Source organism: Paramormyrops kingsleyae, chromosome 9, assembly GCF_048594095.1.
Source record: "Paramormyrops kingsleyae isolate MSU_618 chromosome 9, PKINGS_0.4, whole genome shotgun sequence".
NCBI classification, from domain to species: domain Eukaryota; kingdom Metazoa; phylum Chordata; class Actinopteri; order Osteoglossiformes; family Mormyridae; genus Paramormyrops; species Paramormyrops kingsleyae.
This window is the reverse complement of record NC_132805.1, coordinates 28,463,832-28,486,332: the sequence shown is the minus strand read 5'-3', so window position 1 is coordinate 28,486,332 and position 22,501 is coordinate 28,463,832. Positions and strand designations below refer to the sequence as shown.

The 22,501-nt window shown below is 43.4% G+C and overlaps 1 protein-coding gene and 1 long non-coding RNA gene across 3 annotated transcripts; one reads left to right on the top strand and one right to left on the bottom strand.

Moving 5' to 3' along the window:
- Positions 1–653: 653 nt before the first annotated feature.
- Positions 654–15,752, bottom strand: LOC111840859 (E3 ubiquitin-protein ligase TRIM71-like). 2 transcript variants are annotated; one of them, XM_072716715.1, is made up of 5 exons: positions 15,133–15,752; positions 14,104–14,704; positions 7,989–8,156; positions 6,114–6,248; positions 654–5,967 (listed from the first exon to the last, which is right to left on the bottom strand). In XM_072716715.1, exons 1-5 carry the CDS (start codon positions 15,273–15,275, stop codon positions 4,513–4,515), a joined length of 2,502 nt encoding a protein of 833 aa, XP_072572816.1. In that variant the 5' UTR covers positions 15,276–15,752; the 3' UTR covers positions 654–4,512. The 2 variants fall into 2 exon arrangements, with proteins under 2 accessions (XP_072572816.1, XP_072572817.1); XM_072716716.1 differs by having other exon boundaries at positions 14,104–15,267.
- A 317-nt stretch (positions 15,753–16,069) lies between these two features.
- LOC111840860 (uncharacterized) lies at positions 16,070–21,712 on the top strand. The gene is made up of 3 exons (XR_011993109.1): positions 16,070–16,206; positions 18,243–18,591; positions 20,565–21,712. It is a non-coding gene; the product is annotated as an uncharacterized lncRNA (long non-coding RNA).
- Positions 21,713–22,501: the final 789 nt, after the last annotated feature.

The window sequence follows — 22,501 nt, the reverse complement described above, 5'->3', positions numbered from 1 at the left end:
TGAATTCAGGTGTTCCAATCACTTCCATAGCCACAGGTGTATAAAATCAAACTGCATTTTGCCATGTGTAAAGTTTGTAGGAGGGGGGATTATGGTGTAGGGTTGTTTTTCAGGGGTTGGGCTTGTTCCTTTAGTTCCAGTAAAAGGAACTCTTAATGCTGCAGCATTCACAGCCATTTTGGACAATCTTATGTTCCCAGCTTTGTGGGGACAGTTTGGGGATGGCCCCTTCCTGTTCAAACATGACTGCGCACCAGTGCACAAAGCAAGGTCCATAAGGACATGGATGAGCGAGTCTGGTGAAGTTGTGATTCATCAACGTAGTACTGAAGTTTCAAATGCATAAACTGTGATTCATAATTGCAACTTGAACATTGTAAACTGGTAAATTGTGATTCATAATTATAAAATGAGGATTGTACTTGTCAAACTTTGGTGGCAGTCACAGGTACACATTTTGTACCCTGAATGTAGATTTGTGTTTCATAAAATTACAAGATTGCCGTGACATTTAAGTAATCACAGAATAGACATTGAAACTGCATAATGCATCAATGACATTAATTTTAATTGAAATGTAAAGAAAGACTAGAAACAGTCACACAACAGCAAGAAAACTGCAAGAAACTAAAATGTTTAACCATCTCCTCAGAGCCAGTTTAGACAGATGTGGCCCCCAGCTGCCGACGTAATGCAGAACATCTCAGGGAAGCTTTGAGAACCTCATGGAAAGTTTATGCTCTCAGCTGGTGGTTTTGTGGTAAAGGACATAGACCAGTATGGCCAAAAGATGTGTTTAATAATGGGTTTAGCAACAAGAATTTAGTTTAAAAGCATCTGGCATTATTATAAACAACAGAATATACTTTAAAATACACTTTTTTTTATCTGTGTGATTTCTAAGAGCAATCTTTGACCATTTGGTAGCTGCAAAATCCAACAAAATCCAAAGACCCAGTAAAAAAAAATTTTAATTTCATTTTTTAATGATCATATTTGGCCATTTTCACTTTACTTAATCTGAATGAATGGCTGAAACAGAAAATGTATACAAAAAAAATGATCAGTCAGTTTAACTGCAATATACGCACAAAAATAACTTCATCACAATGCAAACATTTTAATTTTCAGTTAACGTCCCAAATTTCACGGTGTAGAGTTTGTTAACGTGTTTCTTTTCCTTCTTCAGACAGATATACCACAATTCTGTAATCCTTGTTTAATTTTTTTCCTTTGACTTAAATTTTACACAAAAGTAATATCAAACATAATCTTGAATATTTGAAAGACAAGAAATTAAGGCATTTATTCATCGGTCAGGAGTCGTGTTTGACTGATTGTAATATACACAAAAAACAGTGAGGAACTTTGCGCACCCGAGGTCAGGGAAGATGACACACACTTTCTCTGATTCCTCACTGAGGCCGAACACCATATATTTGCAAAAAGGTGCAGTAATAATTTGTTTTAATTGCTTGGGAAGGTACTGGCCTTTTAAATGGCCATTAAATATCAAAGTATTGTCAAATGTAGCTGACAGAGATTAGGTCTTCAGACTTTAATATTTAAATTAATTTAGACAAATGTACATGTGTTATATTTACTGTTGGGGTGTAATAACACTGTTTTCAGAAGTATATATTTAAAAATATAAAACTCACAATCTCCTGCTAAATATGTAAACATAAAATTATTAAATTACTGTTAATGTTAAATGAAAGCTCTTTCCAGTCGCTAAACCTGAGCGCAGTTGCTGTCAACTGGCCAAATGCTGGCCTCCCATTTCCACAGTTATTCCGTGAAGATAAAATGATTTATTGTACAAAAATTAGGTAATGAAGATGAGAGTCTTTCAGTTCAGAAAGACGCATATGACTGGCTATGTGAGGATTAAGATGAAGACCTGAACAAAAAAAAAAAAACAGACCATGATACTCCGCCACATCTGAGTCCCATCATTCAGACGTTTTTTTGCTTCTCTTTGGCACCTGAGTCTTCTCACATTACATTTTGGTTTATTGCATACAACTATGCTTGCTGTTGCTATGGTTACCAAAAGGCACAAACTACACTACAGATTAAGACACAAGAGACTTCTAGTTTTGCAAACTGGCTGCCATGACTTCCTATATCATGCTTTTATATAAATTGTCGGTTTTGAAATAGGCAACAGTAGATTCTCCGACAGAATTACTCTTGCCACATCATTGAGTGTAGAGCAGGAACCAATTCCACTGGAGTTGGCATCTGCGCATTGGGTGTTTTTGGGAAAGATGTTCCTGTGATGTCACTGTAGCTGACAGTATTCCTGTGGCCGGAATACTATATAGCCTAGTTACTGGCCCATATCACATAAAATATGCCATGGATGATTGGTATTAAGATTAATTCTCAAAATAATCCAATCTAAGAAACCATACATTGTTAAACAAAGACAAACTTGCCCATGACACTGGACAAAATGATCCCTTCATTCATTTTTTAACTGCTGGGATTATATATATATCAGTCAGGGGGCAAATGCCATAGACCCTCACATACAGTACAGAGATGCCAGTCCATCTGACAGAATGTTTTTAAATGTTACGAAACTTGTCTGACAGGGAGAACCTACAAACTCAACATGCAGAATGGGGATGGGAATCAGGCCCCCAGCCCTGGGGAGTGACTGCACAACCCAGCAACTGATAAATTACATGACATTAAAGCTCACAGTCTTGTTCCAATAGAGGGTAGATAAGCCCTCCCCCCGAGAAAATCCAGACATTTGTAAATGGCTGAGTTTGTTGCTCTCAAACCTTTGGTGCATGAAGTATACAATAAAGTATTAACTGGATTAACTGGCCCTGAGCACAGAGGGGGTGTGTGTGTGTGTTTGTGTGTGTGTGTGTGCACGCGTAAGTGTGCGCGCTCATTGTGGGGTCCCTTAAAGGTGTCATACACATCTCTTTACAAAATACGAAACTGATATTAATGCTAATTAATAATAAATATGTATTTAAGTTATAAATCCTAAAAAAGCAAAGCAAACAAAAGACAGTTTTCTTCCTGTGAAATCGAGGTACTTCAAAACGGAATGAAAGCACAGTTTATGGCCATTACAGGCCCATTGACCTTCCCATTTGAAACCTGGCCCTAGAACAAAGCTTTTCCTACCATAAAAATTAGGGGGGGGGGGGCTGGGGGATAGGAGATTAGCCTTCTAAATGACTGCTCCCAACATATACTTTTCAACTTTGGTTTTTGAGCAAGACCTTTTTTTCTCTCAGAATTTAGCTCTGTATTATATTAAATATCAATAAATATAACCTTTGCAGTTATAGCAGATTGGTTTTAAAGTTTTAAAATGCTTGACCATTGACCTGAGTGCTTCTACATGACATTTCCCAAATTCACTGAGCCGCAGTTTAACCACACATTAGTAAGCCAACCACAGTGATACAGACATCATTATATTTAAATGGCAAAGTATAACAATCCACTCCAAGTAGAAGATAAAAAATCAATTATTAAATAACATTTTAAGACAAACAGCCTTCATTTTGTACATTCAGTACAAGTTTCCCATTTTCGTCCTGGTTTGCAGAGCCATAAAGCCAGTTTAAGGACAAAGACCATTCAATATCTGTGTTCTTTCCTTATATAACCTATTGTTGTAGTATATGAATACTATATATGAAGTAAACTTTTTGAATCCTTGAATCCTTTCAGCAAGGATTTAGCTGCTTTAAACTACAATTTACAGTAACAGTTCAGTCTACCATTGTGAGCTGTGCAAATATCAACCAAACTTTTATTTTGATATGGGAAAACACTGAGGTAGAATTCTTGTCCTTCCCTATAAGCCATCTTGACACGCCTTCATGACAACGGAAATACATTCATAAGTGGGCGGGGTGAGGTAGGCATCGTACAGAAATCAAAAGTCCTGAAGGTTCTCCCTGAGAAATTTTGCAAAATTATGTTTAGGAAACACTTTGATGGCAAATCAGTCCTGCATGTGGAAAGTACCCCAAGACGTTCTTTTTCAGAAATACGGAGTTAAATTCTGAATCTTCATTTACCCCTAACAAACATTTATGAATATATAATAATTTCTCAAATCGTAGGAAACTCCCCTAATCAAAACATCCTTCCATTGATGTATACCATAAAAAATTACTTTCATTACTACTAATCTTTTAAAGATTCGGTTGATTTCTGGCTCAAGAATATTGAGATTTGTTTCAGCTGGGGTGACTGTCAGGAGATGCAGATGATCACATGTCATTCCAGCTGACCAATCACCTGTGGTATTGGGGTCTTACAGGTTGAGATCTGGGAGGAGCTTCAGAGGAGATCAGGATGAGGCGTGGGTGAAGGCTCCACAGGTGGAGCATTTTTGGTTTTGCTATGTTTATTCTACTTGTTTTTCCGTTTGCTGTCCTTAATGAGGACTTTAAAACTCAATTTTCTCTGAACCTAGCCTTTCCGTTCCCCTGTTTTTTTTCATATTTTGACTGAAAATGTGGTTTAAAACATGAGGATTCGGTTATTCCCAAAGTCAACCACAACAATAATTCCATCGGGCGTAACGGCTATTCCAGATGGCCGGTCCATTTGCCCGAAGCCATCTCCATGACTCCCAAACTTGCATAAGAAGCTACCATTAGCCTCAAACACCTGGATGCGATGGTTTCGTGAATCGGCCACGATAATTCGGTTATCCTGGTCCACGGCGACCCCCTGTGGCCGAAAGAACTGCCCATCACCCAACCCCTCTGAGCCCAGAAAACGTGCCGACTGGCAATCCGGCTGGATGACCAGCAGCCGATGGTTGTTAAAGTCTGTGACCACTAGGTGACCCTCGTGGTTGAAGGCAACACCTCTGGGTGAATCAAAGTGCTTCCAGAGGACAGCCTCAAAGCCGTACTTGTTCAAGAACGCCCCATCGGGCCCAAAGAGCTGGATGCGGTGGTTGCGGGTATCAGAGACTAAGATCTTGCCTTCCGAATTAACAGCGACGTCCCACGGGTAGCTGAACTGGCCGTTCTTGACTCCCCTCTCTCCGAACTTCAGGAGGAACTGCCCGTCGAAGGTGAATATCTGAATACGGTGGTTATCTTTATCTGCCACGATTACCCTCCTCTGGCTGTCGCAGGCCACCCCAGCTGGCCTGTCGAACTGACCCGGCCATGAGCCCAACGTGCCAAACTTGTGATGGAAAGCACCGCTGGGCTTGAAGATCTGGATGCGGTTGTTGCTGCGATCAGCCACCACAACGTAGCCCTCCTTATCCACGCAGATGCCCCAAGGTCGGCACAGCTGGCCGTCGCCATCGCCCTCCCCCCCAAAGGAGCCGACAGGAATCCCCATGCTCCTGTAGCTGCGGCCAGATCTGACCTTGACTTGAAAGGGACTGCTGGAGATGTGCTGGTGGTAGACGAGCACGGAGAGGAGGTGGTCCCCTTCCAGCCTGGGTACGTAGCTCACCGTGTAGGTGCCATTCTCGTGGTCGGTCACCTCTGCAGTGAAGATCTTCCCGTCTGGGCCCACCAGCAGGGCGGCGATGTCGTCCCCGCCGGACCTTCTAGGCTCGCTGTCGTGGTCGTAGGCCACCACATTGACAGATGTCACCTTGCCCTTGAGGGCCCTCTTCAGACCGTCTCCTATGGCTTTGGAGACGGGGCCAAAGGCCCCCCCGCTGACAAAGCCCATGGACCGGATGGAGACGAGCAGCTTCTGGTCAGGCGGCGTGAACATGATGCTCTGATCCTCCTGGGGCTGCAGGCCACTGCCGCACAGGGCATTCAGCTCCTCGATCTGTGCCAGCATGCACTGGCGGGCCAGCAGGGCTTCCAGGCCGCGGTCCTGCTCCACAGCCTGCTGCACTGCTGAGATGCTACTGTCCAGCCTGCTCAGCTTCTGATGCAGCTTCTCCACCTGCAGGTACAGTGTGTTCACCTTGACTTGCCGGATCTTCTCCACCTGCAAAAAAGATGCATCAGTACAAACTGGAGGAGCATTTTAACTGCTGCAGGACAGAATGTGACTGTGGCCTCCAACGACCCATCCATCATTCCAACGCTTTGACAGTGTGGAGCCCCCTGTGGCTCAGCCCAGTGGACACCCACCTTCCACAGCAGCTCACACTCTCTCTCCTCCAACGCCTTCTTGTGCTGCAGGGTGATGGTTTTCACTTCGGCCTGGACCACTTTGGCCTTTATGTCCAGCTGCTCCGCGATGGCCTGGGCCTTCTCGATGCTCAGCTGCAGACACACAGACGGACAGGCACATGGGCATGCAGACACCCGCACTATTTCCCCACAGACACCCGCTGCAGACACCCGCAGTATTACTCTACAGATACAAGCTGCAGACACCCGCAGTATTACTCTACAGACACCCGCTGCAGACACCCGCAGTATTACTCTACAGATACAAGCTGCAGACACCCGCAGTATTACTCTACAGACACCCACTGCAGACACCCGCAGTATTACTCTACAGACACCCACTGCAGACACCTGCAATATCCTAGACACATGATGCAGACACCCGCAGTATCCCCCAGACACCCACCATAGACACCCGCAGTATCACCCTGCAAATACCCACTGCAGACACCACCAGCATCCTGCAGACACCTGCCACAGACACCCGCAGTATCACCCTGCAAATACCCACTGCAGACACCAACAGCATCCTGCAGACACCTGCCACAGACACCCGCAGTATCCTGCTGCAGACACCTGCCACAGACACCCGCAGTATCCTGCTGCAGACACCACCAGTTTCTGCCACAGACAACCGCAGCATCCCACAGCTGTCTACAGTATCCTAAACACACCTTCAGTATCCCGCAAATACCTGCAATGTTACACTGTTATCTGCGCTCTCTCATGGATATATGCAGTTCGGACAACAGCTCCACTGGAGAGCCTTAATCTGGCTACCAGGACAACTTTGATGAGAATCACCTACAAACATCTGCCATGAGTTGGTTTATTCTCACCAGGTTCTTCCTAGCTCAGTTGTGATTACTTATTTCAGCCAGTACAACTACCGAACACAAAACCAGTGGCCTCTTTCGAATGAACAAAGATGCCAACTTCAGCATAAACATTTAATTTGATAAATGATAAATTCTTTTATTTGCCATTTGCACAAGTACAGGTACACTGGAATTCTTCTCTTTGCCTTCTCCATATAGCTCTCCATAGCTTGGGGGCCACAGCACTGGGTCAGCTAACATGCCGCACCCCTGGAGTGGCAATCTTCCAATCACAGGCTCCCACTGAGCCTCTGACAGTCCCTGTTTGTTAAAGTAGCTGATTTTAATTGTTTAATATTTGTAATACCTACAATGAAATAGCAGCGATAATTTTCAATATATCCATTTCAGGTGTGAGGACAGGGTCCCCTCCCCCACACTCACACGCCCCTCCCATACACACACCCACCCACACATGGCCTCACACCCCAATTCACCCCCGAATCCACTGCCATCACTTAGCAGTTGGGTGCCTGTTATCCATGTTCAAGCAAGTTCATGCCGGGTCATATTTGAGCTGGAAAAAAGAGGTGGGGGAGGGGCTGGGGTGGGCCTGGGTGGGGGCTGGGCTGGGGGCAGGGGCTGGGGTGGGCCTGGGTGGGGCAGGGGCTTGTCAACCAGAGCCATTAGGAATCGCCTTAGCGCCGTATAACTTTGGGGTGCATCATTCTGGTTTATCAAGGCTGGGGGGTGGCAGGGGGGGGTCCTGGTTACTCAGTTCTCCTCACACACAATCAAATCCATATATACTGGACATGCTCAACGCTTAAAAAATTGCTTTAAAAAAATGGATGCCGCAACAGACACAATCATACAGCACTGGAAATTTAGAGAGGCCAGTTACAAATGTGGTTATTATGACATGGTTTTGCGAGTAGCTGAAAAACAAGCAATAGCAGTAAGTGTAATGCTCTGTGACAGACGTGGGTTCAGGATTTGAGTGCAGGAGCCTCACCTGTACAGCCCGCCTGCCCTGCTGGGCGTCTGCCAGGAGCTGCACTGTCACGGCTCGCCAGTCCCTCATGGCGTCGTGGAGGTAGATGAGGTGGTGGTCTCCATGGCGACCTGCACCGCACGCTTGGCAGATGGGCAGGGAGCATGTGGTACAGAAAAGGCACAGCACCTGTGGGGTTAGCAAAGGGTCAGGTTTGGTGTTAGCGTTGGGATTAGCCTTACAGTAGCATTAGCATATAGGTTAGGCTTAGCATTAGCATATAGGTTAGGCTTAGCATTAGCATATAGGTTAGGTTTAAAGTGTTTATTAGGGGTACAATTTAATGTTTCTTCAGATAAAAGAATCATTTCAAACAGAAGAAATAAACTGGTCAACAAGACTTTGATCAAATCCCACCCTAACGACCATCCTACACATTCACAGCAATCTGCGTCTTCTAAAACATGGAAGGAAAAAAAGTTTTTAGCGGTCAGCGGTTTTCAGATTTTTCTGCCAGCCGATGCAGAGATGTTGTATATTTACGGGGTACGAATGACGACGCAGTTTGTCAGTCCCCAAACCGAACATCAAACCCATTACACACAAAGCACGACAAAGCTTTTCCAGACGGCATCTTCTCACGCAAACATGTGACCGATGCTCTTGATCACGTATGCAAGGAAAACAAGCCGAGTGAAATAAATGGCTTTTTTCCCACCCAAACGTTTCTCATTCAATCTAATGACAAAGACGTGGGCTGAAACACCCTCCAGTGTGCAGCCCCCCAGATATTTCAATGGTCTCTGCCAGGAACAAAAGTGAGGAATGTGAATTGCATTGTGGGGTAAGCAGTTAACAGACAAAACATCACAGGGTGATGCCTGAGTTAAAGCAGATGTCTGTTTCTCACTGACAGAGAGCTAACAGTACTATTGCCTCAATGATAAATCCCCTCACCATGCTTTTGGCAGATTACGAGAATCAATGCTCTGATTTAGAAACCAAGCTGGCTTAATCTAAGAGATAAAGCATACTTCATGTTGCACACCTATATAAAATAACAATTACATATCAATTCAAAAGTAATATACAATAATCTATCGATGTTTTGCATTTTGAGTAGATATCAAAGCTAATGCACAAAAGGTGTATGGAAAGATTCCAGCAGTAAAGGAAATTCTGACTGCCAATGCGCAGTCTCCGTGGGGAACTAGCCGGGGTAGGGTTTCTTCTGGAACACTGAAAGCTACCGCAGGTCCAGTGCGGGTTGGTTCGGTCTCCAACCGCATGCCATGGAGACACGGATGCGCATGTGACAGATGGAATGACCGGCTACATAATTCTCTCTCAGGGTCCCAAAAGTCTCACTAAGTAAACTGACAGCAGCTTTCAGGCTGAGTTTATTCCCATCACTGCAAGGCTGCAAGGTTAAGTTTTCAGTTGCAGGACGCCAAATATCTTTTTGCTCCCGACATGAATCATTCACGGTGCCGTTCTCTCTCTCTCTCTCCGGCTCAGCTCTGGATCGCCATTGATCAGCAGAAAGCCCTCCGCCTCCCCCCCCTTCACCAGACAAACTCAAGTTAAAGTGTCTTAACAGGTGTCTAAGGATTGGGTTTCTTAAATAGAAGCCATGTTGTAAAATGTATTGTTTTACTAGTCATATGGTGAACCCTTGCTCCCTATAGGATTTCAGTAACCCACTCCCCTGCATTATCAGGGGTAATGAGAGCATGATAGGGAGGAATGGAGCTCTTTCCGAAAACACTTTCTAGTCAGGGTCTTTGTTCAGGCCTTACCTGAGGATTCTATAGACAGGGAGAAGTGGAGCAGGAACACTGGCGCCCCCCGATGGCCTGATTATTAATTAGCGGTTAAAGCAGTGTGACAGTAAGGTACACTGCACGCGGCAGACCTACACGCGCAATTAACTTGTCTTTTAAAACATGGAAGCAATCATTCGCAGTCTTGACATCTTTGGCTTTGAGTAAAACATGGACCGTCAGCTAAGAATCTATTATTCTTCTTCATGTAACTATCAAATAGATTAGTAGAAATGTATTTAACTTAAGCTGAAATGTTGCCAATGCCAGCCAAATGACAGTCTGCTTGAGGGCGACCTCAGGGTTACAGCTCCCAAGGACACAAATCTATCTGCAGGTCCATAATTGGTCTACCTAAGCGTGACATTAATGAGGCAGGAGATCCACAAATCAGCGGCCAAGAATGCTTTCTACTCGTCTGACAGGGAGGGAACAGCGGTGGTCTGGAAACCACATGTACACTCGGGCTGCTCTGGAGTCCGAGAACGTCCGCTGAGAACGTGTCCGCTAGCGGGAACCCCGTTAGGAGCAGTCAGCTGGGGCCCATAGAGCGCCATGTGTGATGGGTTTCCAGAACATTCTGAGCCATACATAGGCCCAGTGGATCCAGAATGGTGACAGAGTCCCCCCACTAACTGTTCCCAAACCTCAACATGGGAACCCTGTTCAGCGCTGCTCTGTACCCTATCCCAAAAAAAAAGAGCTGCTTTGATAGTACACCAGAGGGAAGTCATGTTACATGATTTAAGATGCTGCATGTTGCCTTGGTGTTTCGTATCTGTCCCTGTGCTGACGGTGCCCCCTCATCTGCTACAGTCGCTCACGCTACCCCCTCAAGTACGCAGGAGTGCTGTTCGGCTCTGATGTACCCAAGGTGAATGTGAAATAGGACGAGTGGGAAAAAATGTGGGAAAAAATTGCCCAAATCCTCCTAGGGTGAAGTCAAGGGTGTTTCTCAATATGTATACTTCACCATGCTTGTGTTCCATTGCCGAAGACCAGTTCCAACAGTCAAGAACAGAAATACAGTGGACAGTAAAAATTTCTGGATGTCGTTCTTGCTACGCCCCAAATATCAAGGATACATCAGTTGCAACGAGACCAATCCCATGATTCTTGCCAAGACCATAAGTATGATCTTCATGTTCTTGGTATTGACAAACACCCCAAGTCTAAGAATAGATGTGAAGTGCGTCATTTCAGTGGAACCTCACTTCACAATGCTTATAAGATGTACTGTCAGAATCTAAAACTGCATGACATACATTTCGGCTAATTGCCTCCAGCTTATCTGATGGACTGATTACGCTCTCTGATGTCTGGGAGATAACCCTTCATGAAAAGAATATCTATTGTTAGACAAAGAAGGTTTGACGGCCAGTTCACCAAATGCCAAGAATCACATTGGTTGTCATTTTGTACTTTATAACAACGTATGGTCTTTACAAAGGAGACTATTTCGCCTTTGTTCCAGCAGCCTTTGAAGTTCTGAACCCTTGCTGATGTACCAGACAGCTGTGTCACCCTGTGACTCGGGTTTGAGATAAAGTTTGAGGGAAAGCCAAGCGAGAGAAACTCCAGTGACTAAGTGGGTAATGAAAGGAACGTCAACATACTCCAAGGGGGGAATCATTTCCTGCAAGAATCGGGTATTTATCCGCAGAGGAAAGCTGTAACATTGTCTCATCTGGGATGGTATGATCCAATCTAAAACCTGCTGCTGAAAGCCGGAAAGTCTAAATTTAAACACCAGTCGTCCCAAGAATAGTGTTCATAGATGTAATGGGTCTGCAAGTCAGAAAGGCCCGTCCACATCCTGCATCACTTTCAACACCATAGCTATACCCCTCAACGTATCCAAGCCTGACTGAAAGCCACCCCCCCCCCCGCACTTCCTTGAGGATTCTGCCTGGGAGGGGGCACCATGGGTACCTGCTTATTTAAGGTGAGTATCGGGGCCTGGAGTAAACGAGGAGCTAAAAACCGCACAATAAAATACTTCTCTAGGTGCTCCTCTGATAGTGCCATAAAAAAATCACCCACTGTGCAGAGGTGATGGGACAGTGCTGGTCAGCCCAGACTCAAAGCTGGAGCAGATGCTGCGCATTCAGTCTGTGAAAGCCGGAACCTCCATCTTCAGAGTTAGACAGCTGACAAGCACGCATGCACACACACACACACAGATTAGGCATCTATATCATTGTGGGGACTCTCCATTCATCCATTTCTGTGGGCATAATCCCAACAATGACAACCTTAACCCCGACCCAGCCCTATCCGTAACCATAAGCAACCAAACAAAATACAGGACATTTGGCACTTTTAGTTTTTTGATTGAATTCACATTTTGCAGGAACTTGAAAAATGTCCGAGCAAATTAAAAAGCAACAGGTTCAACCATATACACACACACACACACACACACACACACACACACACAACACTGAGTGGTACACTGACCTGTGGCAATGCTAGTTTTCAGGCTATTGAAAAATGTCCCCACAAGCTAAAAAGTAACAGGTTTTACCACAACACACACACACACACACACACACACACACACACACACACACACACACACACACACACCACAGCAATGCTAGATTTCTATCTATTTTATATACTTTAAGTTCATTCATTCAAACTTTTATTACAGACTTGGGGTTCAGATGAAAGACAAAATATATCCATGTTTGTGGTATTTTTCTGCTTTAATTCTTGTCTTTCAGTAGCTTTGCACACTCTCCTCCCCCGGCCATTACAGAGGAGACCAGCCGTTAAAACCTGGCGGATACTTTGCCATATCGAATCATCAGTAGCGCAGCTAACTGGTATCTCGTTAAGCCATAATAGCTTTCCAGCTCAAAGGAGGGCTTGCATCATGTAAATCCACCGACGACGAACCCCCCCCCCCCATCCACCCCACCCACCCCACTCCACTTGGGACTAAATCCCAGATTTCCGCAGAGACAGGATGGCTGCAGTTTGGCTCCATTAGGTCCATGCAGGTTATTAAAGGCCGGGGCGTGAAGTGACTGATTTAGGCCCCCAGATCTGCGTGCTGCCCCCGCTATTGCCTGACCTTTCACCCCAAGGATTTCCTTCCCTCCTGCCGTAATGGGAATGTTAAGTTACTGAGCTTCTGAAGCAGATCTCCTAAGCACGCATTCCAGGTTTAAGAGGGCTGCTTTAAACGAGCCCCTTTGGTCAAGCTGATATTTGGCACCTGGCAGGGGGCCGAATCTAATGGGAGGAGGGTACGGGCAGCACATGGGGATCCCACTCGTGTGCCCCCCCCCCCCCCCGTGCCACCATCTGAAGCTGATGTGCCGGTATTCCATAGATCCTGCCATCTGCATGGAGACTTCCTGTTGTTACCGTGTAGAAGGAATATGGTGTGTGCTAAGAACCCCCCCCCCTCCCACCATGCTGCATGAGACCCCTGGCTTCAGGAACATTGATAAAGGCTCAGACACAAGCTGTGCTGGTAAAGGAGTCCCACACACTCACTGTTGATATACACAGTGATGCTCTGTATCCGAGCCGTTTTATCATGTTCAGTACACCGATTGATCACAGGAACCATGTTCAATGGCCGTCTCAAACCATCCTGCTGGACGCATTCCCAACCAGAGCCACCAGCAGTGACCTATGAGGGGTCACGTTGATGGGGAACAGGCCACACCCTGGCGTCGCGGTTCAACACGGGCCGGGCGTCACTATGACACCCAGCCACTCATCTCTGAACGCAGCTGGCATGATATGCACGATACTTCAAAGTGTCACTTACAGCGGTATACTAAGTGTGTCCGAACAAGAGCAATGAAAATCAATCAGTATTTATAACGATGTTACGGACAAAATAATACAAAGTTGTTATAGGCAACGAAAGAAAAACCATTGCTCATCACAAGTGCAAAAGACCTTGAGAAAGACTGCTTCATTGTTCTGATACATTTTTATAACAGGAAACTGTGCCTATGAATGAAACCTGAATTAGCTGGTTTGTGTAGTGAACAAAGACCTGTCAATACAACTACAGGCAGGACTGAAACTGTCATTCTCTTTTAAAACACGTTAGTTACATCCACGTTAAATTCCTTGCTTGTTTAACACATACAGACCTGTAAGGTCATTGCTAAAAAATTGCAGTAGGTATAACCCCAACTCTACTCAACTCATCATGATGCAGGAACCTGAACTGTACTCACCTCATCATGATGCAGGAACCTGAACTGTACTCACCTCATCATGATGCAGGAACCTGAACTGTACTCACCTCATCATGATGCAGGAACCTGAACTGTACTCACCTCATTGTCATGGTCCTGGCAGAAGCTCATCCTGTCCTGGAAAGCAGGTGGTGGTGGGTATTTTGGGTGAAAGGAGTGCGACACATTGACTGGGGTGCTGGAATTATTATTCTGGTGGGCCAGGCATAAGCTCTCCACCAGCCTCTCCATGAAGTGGTCTTTGGTCAAGCGGACCCGCTGATGGGCCCGGACACAGTTGCTGCAGAGGTACTCCTGGCAGTCCAGGCAGCGCGAGGCTGCAGGGTTGCCCTCGTCGCAGGAAAGGCACTGGGGCTCATCTAGGCCATGAGCCCTAAGCTCGCCACCCTGAGGTTGGCCATCGTTCCTGCGGCTCATGCTCCTCGGCTCCTCAGAGGAGACTATCGCCTCCAGCAGGTTTCTGAAGAGGAAACTCGGTGATGGTAGGGCATCCACATCCGAATCGGAGACTGGGGCCTTCTGGTCACACGCTGGGCAGGAGAGCTTAAGAGGATCGCTGCTGTCGCACTGTCCTTCCAGGCACTGGCTGCAGTAGGAGTGAAAGCAGGGCAGAACATGCAGCCTTCTGACAGAGGAGGTAGAGGAGCCAGATGTCTGGGAAGAGGAGGATGAGGTAGACGAGCTGCAGGAGACCACAGCAGAGGACCCACAGAGCTCTTTGCAGAGTGAACATGTTTGCAAAACACTGTCCGAATACGAAGCCATTTGCTGAGGAACTTGTCAAAAGCAGCATGAACTTAGGAGATGTTCTGCACTAACAAATACATCTGCATTCTTTAGAGAGCTTGATTTACCTTGTTCACTTGCGGTTAAGCATAATAAAATGTAGTGTACTAACATCATACTGCCACCCATCACATCAATCACTTAGTTATCCATATTAAATAAGCTTAAAGCAAACAAATAAACAATTTCAGAGTATGTAGTGTTACGAAAACAGTTTAAATTTGAATTATTACCGATTGTGCTTCATGTTCAGATTAATTTAGCATTCCACATACCTACAAAAACGCAATGTTTTAATCGGAAAAAATATCAACCGTGACATACTTTAATGCTGTTGTTTGTCTTTTGTCCAGTGTCCAGCTCCGATCCTCCCAAACTAAAGCGTGACTATGCACTCTTTGCCAGTCCTCTCTTCGGATATGCACTTGTCTTTTTAAAAAATAGTAAATAGGGTTTTTCCTTTCCATGCTAGTTCACCATCGCACCATCTTTCACGGTAAAGACCCCGAGAAACAGGCTGAGTTCTGAGAGGCAGTTAAATGACCCATCAGTGTGATCAGATCACAAAAGCAGCAGCGCCTCCGTGTATCTGTGTCCCTTTAGTTGCGTCCTGCCGCATCCGGACATATCCGTCTCTTCTATAAATCTCTTGCATTCAGTCCTCATGTCGCGGCAGTGCTTGAGGCATGCTTTTACCTAATCACAGGGCAGTCCTTTCTTTAAGCAAATCGCATTATGTTTTCCATTGAATTCTCAGGGATATCCGAATGACATGTAATATTCCAGTTTGTCATACCTTACGGAAAAGTAAGAAATGTGTCTGTCACCATGAATTGCTGCGGAAATGTGCGATCAGTTTGCGTACTACGCCGGGTCTGCTGAGGGGACTGACCAGAATATCTCCAAACCCCTAAGCAGCACTGACCGGGGATGCCAGACTGACTTCCGGCTTTAAAGCAACAACCACGTCACAAATAGTGTATTTGTGACGTATCTCTGGGCGAAGGTATAATGAGATGCTTTCTGTCATGAGCAAGTTATGGACATTTTATATAAGTGAAAATATTTACCAGCCAACTATGAGCTGTTTAAAAACTGCTTTTCCAAAATTCACAAAACGATACACCATGGAAATACACCATGTTAAGTCCTGTAAAGTAACATATAAAGACGTAATCCGGAGACTGCAAGTGCTGTACGTTTGCCTTAACTGACACATAAAATGATCACATGATTTCAGAAAAAAAGAAGGTTTCTCAACAACTGCTCCTTTCATGAAGCAAAAGCACCACCATCTTCTCTAAAGTCCTCACATAATTATTCTGTCTCGGCAGCCAAACATCGCACTTCGCTGAAAGATTTAATTACTGTGACTGTAATCAACAGCATTAATTTACAGTAAGTACCTGTATTTCTGTTTGTGTTAAGTGACGTGATTGTTTTTAATATGTAGTAGCCACGCACACAAGATACGTACATAGCCTACTTATAAACATATACATACATACAAACATTCATACATACACTACCAACCAAAAGTTTGGAATCACAAAGGCCATTGAATGGGCATTTTCCCGTTCAATAAACAGCACAGTGGTTTCAGCTGCTCTAACATAACGGGAATGGTTCATTATTAACAATTTGAAGGATTCATTATAAGGATTAGATAATTACAAGTGTGGTTAATAGACATGACCGGACTGCAAGATAAGGGCCTTTAAAATAATGTGTAATGGTGCAATTATAGAATGGATTGAGTTATTTCAAACAGTACGGTGCGTATTCCTAGCTTCAACAGATCTAGACTATCGAAAGAATTAGGAATAGAAATTCCAGAGACTTGTATTTTGAATATTATATGTTTTGATGTAGGTATACATTTATTTGTAAGTGCTGAAAGAAAATGTTACGCTGTTGCTGACATGTATACTATATGCGTCTGTACTGAACATGTGCAGATTTTGTCTTGTCTATATTTCCTAACCAATAAGTGTTTATAGCATTTATATTGTTTTAGGCATAAAAAGTAATACGGTAGGATATATACTAATGCCACGTCATTTTGCATACCGGACTTGAACATCCGCGGTTATTGGTATCCTGGGCGGAGTCGATCCTGAAACTGGGTTTAAATACTGCCCATTAACTTGGATTTTATACTTAAGGAACATACGTCTGCGTTGAGTATGGAAATAATATATAATATTAATTTCAGTAAATATTTCATAATAACAGGCATTCATGCTGATCTAGCACTAATTTTAGACCATGGTTTATATATAGACCATGTTCCATTTCAGGAACCAGTAATATGGATAAAATGAGAAGTGAGCTCAGTAGAATACTTAAGCAAGACAGAAAATACATTATGTCATCAACAGTGAGTTGGAGACGCAAGGTGAGTGCAGGATGTTCTTTTAATGAAAGAGAACAAACTCTAAGAGATCCAAGAACTGGGTAAAAAACAGACCCAAAATTACTTATGCAAACAACTCAGGAACTCAACTTAGAGCTAAACTCTAGCTGGGAAATGATAACCACCACTCAGGAGACACATACATGACAAAGACACTGGGAAACAGGTTTTATACATAGTCAACCACTGGAAAAACAAGACACAGGTGGAACTGATAACTATGACAGGAAATTCGACGCAGAGCCGGGGCTATATGACAAACACTAGGAAACTACACATAGCAGAGCAGAAAATGTAAAGAGACAAAGGTAACATGAAGATTTGTCCATTAGGGGGTGACATGTCACGATAAGTAACTGTTGCCATTTAGAGGTTTGTGCAAAATTCCAGAAAAAATATGGTGGTGCTTGATAATATTAATAAATGTTAAATGTACTATTTCCCTGTATGTCGTTTGACACAAATCTGCATTTTTGATGTAAATAGGTATCTTATTCCATGCATGGGGACCTTAAAATTTTTAAGGGATATTATAAGCAATTCTAAAGCAGGGGATATGAAGATAGAAGGAACTCATTGTAATTGTGGAAGCAAACAAGTTGTAAAAGCATAATTGATGTAGATTCCTTATTGACTAGAATACAGACATTTGAGATTGGTTTGTCTAGAAGACATTCAGCTATTGGGCAGGGATCATTTTAAAGCGCTATGAGACAATGTAATGTTGTGAAAATGCGCTATACAAATAAAAATTAACTGAATTGGATTGAATCGAATTTAAAGACTGTTGAACAGTGATGAACAGTTGAAAGGAACTGGAAAAGTGTCCACTCTGATCAAGTATCTTTGGGCTATGTTCAGGCTCTTTCATTTCATTAACTTACCTTATTAATGGGATCATGTTCTTGTGACCCATTAAATCTGGACCAATGGTTGCCAGATCTGATTTAAAAATGTCGATGTCCATCACTGTCCATTATCACATACACTTGAAATCTCATGTCTGTCTTCCTTACAGATCACCCATTAATCCAAGCTAGTCTGAACTTGTGTCATGGCTACAGGTATTAAACACATGCCTACCCCCATGTCCACCTGTGGCATGTCCAGTCCTGACAAAATGTCCACAGATAATCGGGAACTGGTGTGGGTTGGGTTCATAGACGTTCTTCCAGTCATTGGCTCTGTAAAAGAGGCTGTGGAGTTTGTCTTAGCTGTGGCTGGTGGAGATTCTGTACTGGCCAAGGAGAAAGAGAGAATGATGAAAGTCAGGCTGGGATTAGAAGAGAAGACACATTCAGGAAGATCCACAGCAAGCTCATCTGGGGCCTGTTCTGGAGAGGAAAGGGAAGCTGTTTATGTAGAAGGTAAGTGGGAGGGACAACGGGGAAATGAGAAGTGGATCATCTCATTCTGGGCATACAGTATGCACCAGGTTTTGTCATCAAGGGCTGCCACCATAAAATGGCAGAGACATGTGACACGATCATGCAGTGTATAAGATGCAATTTGCCTATTTAAATGTTCCTTGTGTTTCTTGTGTGGCAAACTTGGAATAATAATAATAATAATAATAATAATAATAATAATAATAAAGAAATTATTTAGTTTGGTGTTAGTCAACATACACTCACCTAAAGGATTATTAGGAACAACATACTAATACGGTGTTTGACCCCCTTTCGCCTTCAGAACTGCCTTAATTCTACTTGGCATTGATTCAACAAGGTGCTGAAAGCATTCTTTAGAAATGTTGGCCCATATTGATAGGATAGCATCTTGCAGTTGATGGAGATTTGTGGGATGCACATCCAGGGCACGAAGCTCCCGTTCCACCACATCCCAAAGATGCTCTATTGGGTTGAGATCTGGTGGGGGCCATTGTAGTACAGTGAACTCATTGTCATGTTCAAGAAACCAATTTGAAATGATTCGAGCTTTGTGACATGGTGCATTATCCTGCTGGAAGTAGCCATCAGAGGATGGGTACATGGTGGTCATAAAGGGATGGATATGGTCAGAAACAATGCTCAGGTAGGCCGTGGCATTTAAACGATGCCCAATTGGCACTAAGGGGCCTAAAGTGTGCCAAGAAAACATCCCCCACACCATTACACCACCACCACCAGCCTGCACAGTGGTAACAAGGCATGATGGATCCATGTTCTCATTCTGTTTACGCCAAATTCTGACTCTACCATTTGAATGTCTCAACAGAAATCGAGACTCATCAGACCAGGCAACATTTTTCCAGTCTTCAACTGTCCAATTTTGGTGAGCTCGTGCAAATTGTAGCCTCTTTTTCTTATTTGTAGTGGAGATGAGTGGTACCCGGTGGGGTCTTCTGCTGTTGTAACCCATCCGCCTCAAGGTTGTGCGTGTTGTGGCTTCACAAATGCTTTGCTGCATACCTCGGTTGTAACGAGTGGTTATTTCAGTCAAAGTTGCTCTTCTATCAGCTTGAATCAGTCGGCCCATTCTCCTCTGACCTCTAGCATCAACAAGGCATTTTCGCCCACAGGACTGCCGCATACTGGATGTTTTTCCCTTTGCACACCATTCTTTGTAAACCCTAGAAATGGTTGTGCGTGAAAATCCCAGTAACTGAGCAGATTGTGAAATACTCAGACTGGCCCGTCTGGCACCAACAACCATGCCACGCTCAAAATTGCTTAAATCTCCTTTCTTTCCCATTCTGACATTCAGTTTGGAGTTCAGGAGATTGTCTTGACCATGACCACACCCCTAAATGCATTGAAGCAACTGCCATGTGATTGGTTGATTAGATAATTGCATTAATGAGAAATTGAACAGGTGTTCCTAATAATCCTTTAGGTGAGTGTATATACCTGCATACAGTAGTTCAAACAATTCATATGTTACCTTTTATCATTTTAAATTATAGACACTTGAAGTTTTCATGGGCATGATCTTTTTTATTCAATACTTATGAGTTATTACATTTGCCCGAGGATATTCCCTTTAACATATGAAAGATATCCATGAAAAATTAGGGTTTCAGAATGACAATGAAAAATACAGACACATTGCAAATGATATATGATTAAAGACTAGGTCAAAATTGGCACATATGATAAGTATCCAACAGGAATAAAATTGATATCGAACATGTATAAAATTGGTGATATAATTAGGAACCATGCTAAAATCTTGGGAAAACAGTCATTTTTGGGTGCTAATGTGACAGATATCCGCTGTTTTAGGTATCTGCTTATGATCCACAGGACTCTCCCGACACTGTCTTCTACTGCAACTGGGAACCGTTAGGTGTCAGATTCTCTTACTGGTAACTCACCTAAACAATGATTTGCTTTTACAGCTGTTGTATTGAGCGACCTTCTTGGTTTCATACAAGCTGGCAAACAAGACAAAGGGAAACAATCAGGGAAACAGTCACAGCAACCACCATCAGCGAAAGATCAAAAAAAAATGGAGGCAATCCGAAACGAGACACTGCAGAAGATTCATCTTATAAATCAAAACTACAAGTTCCAGGAGCTTCTTGTAGACACTGGTATAAGGTCTAAAAGGGGTGAGCATGTGATCAACAACAATGTCATTAAATTTCATGTTAAACTTGTGAAAAGGTATCTGAATATACCAGGCCAGACTACTCCCGATTTAATCTGCCCTCTGATAAAAGCCACTCAAGATGCTATCATGAAAGAGATGGTGGCACATTTTGGAACTGATGAGTTGTACATCAATGCTAATGCACTGGTGTATGGTATATACATTGGAGAACTGAGAAAAGCTCTGCTAGGGTTCCTGCAGGATGGAAGCCAGGAGTCGAAAGACAGAGCGAGCATCATAATTCTGAACATGAATCAGTGTGATGCTTATGTGGATGATTTGGCAAAGGTAAAATGGATTAAAAACAGTTCTACGAAACTGCAGAGGTTTACAACCGCTAGAAACGAGGTTGAGGAAATGTTTGCAGTGAAGTGTGGCAGTGAGTTCTTTGCAGAACTTAGAAATTACATTACTAGTAATGCGTGGGATATTGTAAGTTTGGCTCAATGGTGGGTTCAGGCTGTTGGAAGGGCAGGGGCACAAAACTAAAAAGGCTGCCCCCCCCCCCCCCCCCCCCCGACTAGTACAATAGCTTGCTATGTATGGCGAAGTAGTTTTCATCCCTGATTACGATTATTCAACAGATGCTTCTCGACTACAGATGCAACTTAGATATCACATTATCTTACACAAAGGAACACCTAGAAGGTACATCATTTAATCTGCTTTAGACCATTGTAACGGCACCTTATAGGACACTGCATCACATTCTGTCCTCTAGAAGGGCACTTCATAACAGCACCATCTTCCATCAGAAGGGTACCCATATGGGCCGCTTAGACCATTGTAAGGGCACCTTATAGGGCACTGCATCCCACCCTGAGGCCACCACTGGATTGGCTACCTATCTGTCAGCAGCCAGTGACTCTCTGGGGAGAGTTTTTTTTTTGGGGGGGGGTCGAATATTAAGTTACAATAAAATACTCTGTTACTCTGTATATTTCAATTAATTTCCAATGCTTTGAATGTCTCTCATCAATTTGACATTTGTGCATAACAGCATTTATCAGGTTCCTGTAATAAAGTTTATTGTAATTCTGAAATCAGTGGCACATTACTGACTCATTTCAAATCATTTATTGTTTTCTATAAAAATTGCATTATATTGTAAAATACTTTGGAAATCAAAAAGACTTTGTAGCTGCTTGAGTTCTTGTTGCCTCCTGCCAGTCACATGTTTTATATACAAAAGATTTTACATCACTCTCTTTAGTTTCTTCCAAACTGTGAGCCGTGTATGTGGATGTACAGCCACAGCATCTTAGAACAGAGACTGTAAGAGTAGGAAGGGCACTGGAAGATGGGCACTGGAAGATGGGCCCCTACCAAGGATGTCACAAATATGCATGTTTACATTTCTATTGCCGTACATTCAGGTAATACAATAAAATTCTTATGCCGGATTGTTCTTTCCATTACTTAAAACACAGCATATGCTGGCTTTCAAAAGTATTCAACCCTCTTGAAAGTCATGATGATTGTCAACAGTATAATTTTTTTTATATATATATATATATATATATATATATATATATATATATATATATATATATATATACACACACACACACATACATACATACATACATACACGCACACAATTTTCTTAAGATCTATGGTGAGAATTATTTTGCTTCGGCATTGTTTTAAACGCCAAAATACGTCAGTTGTCTACTAACGTTA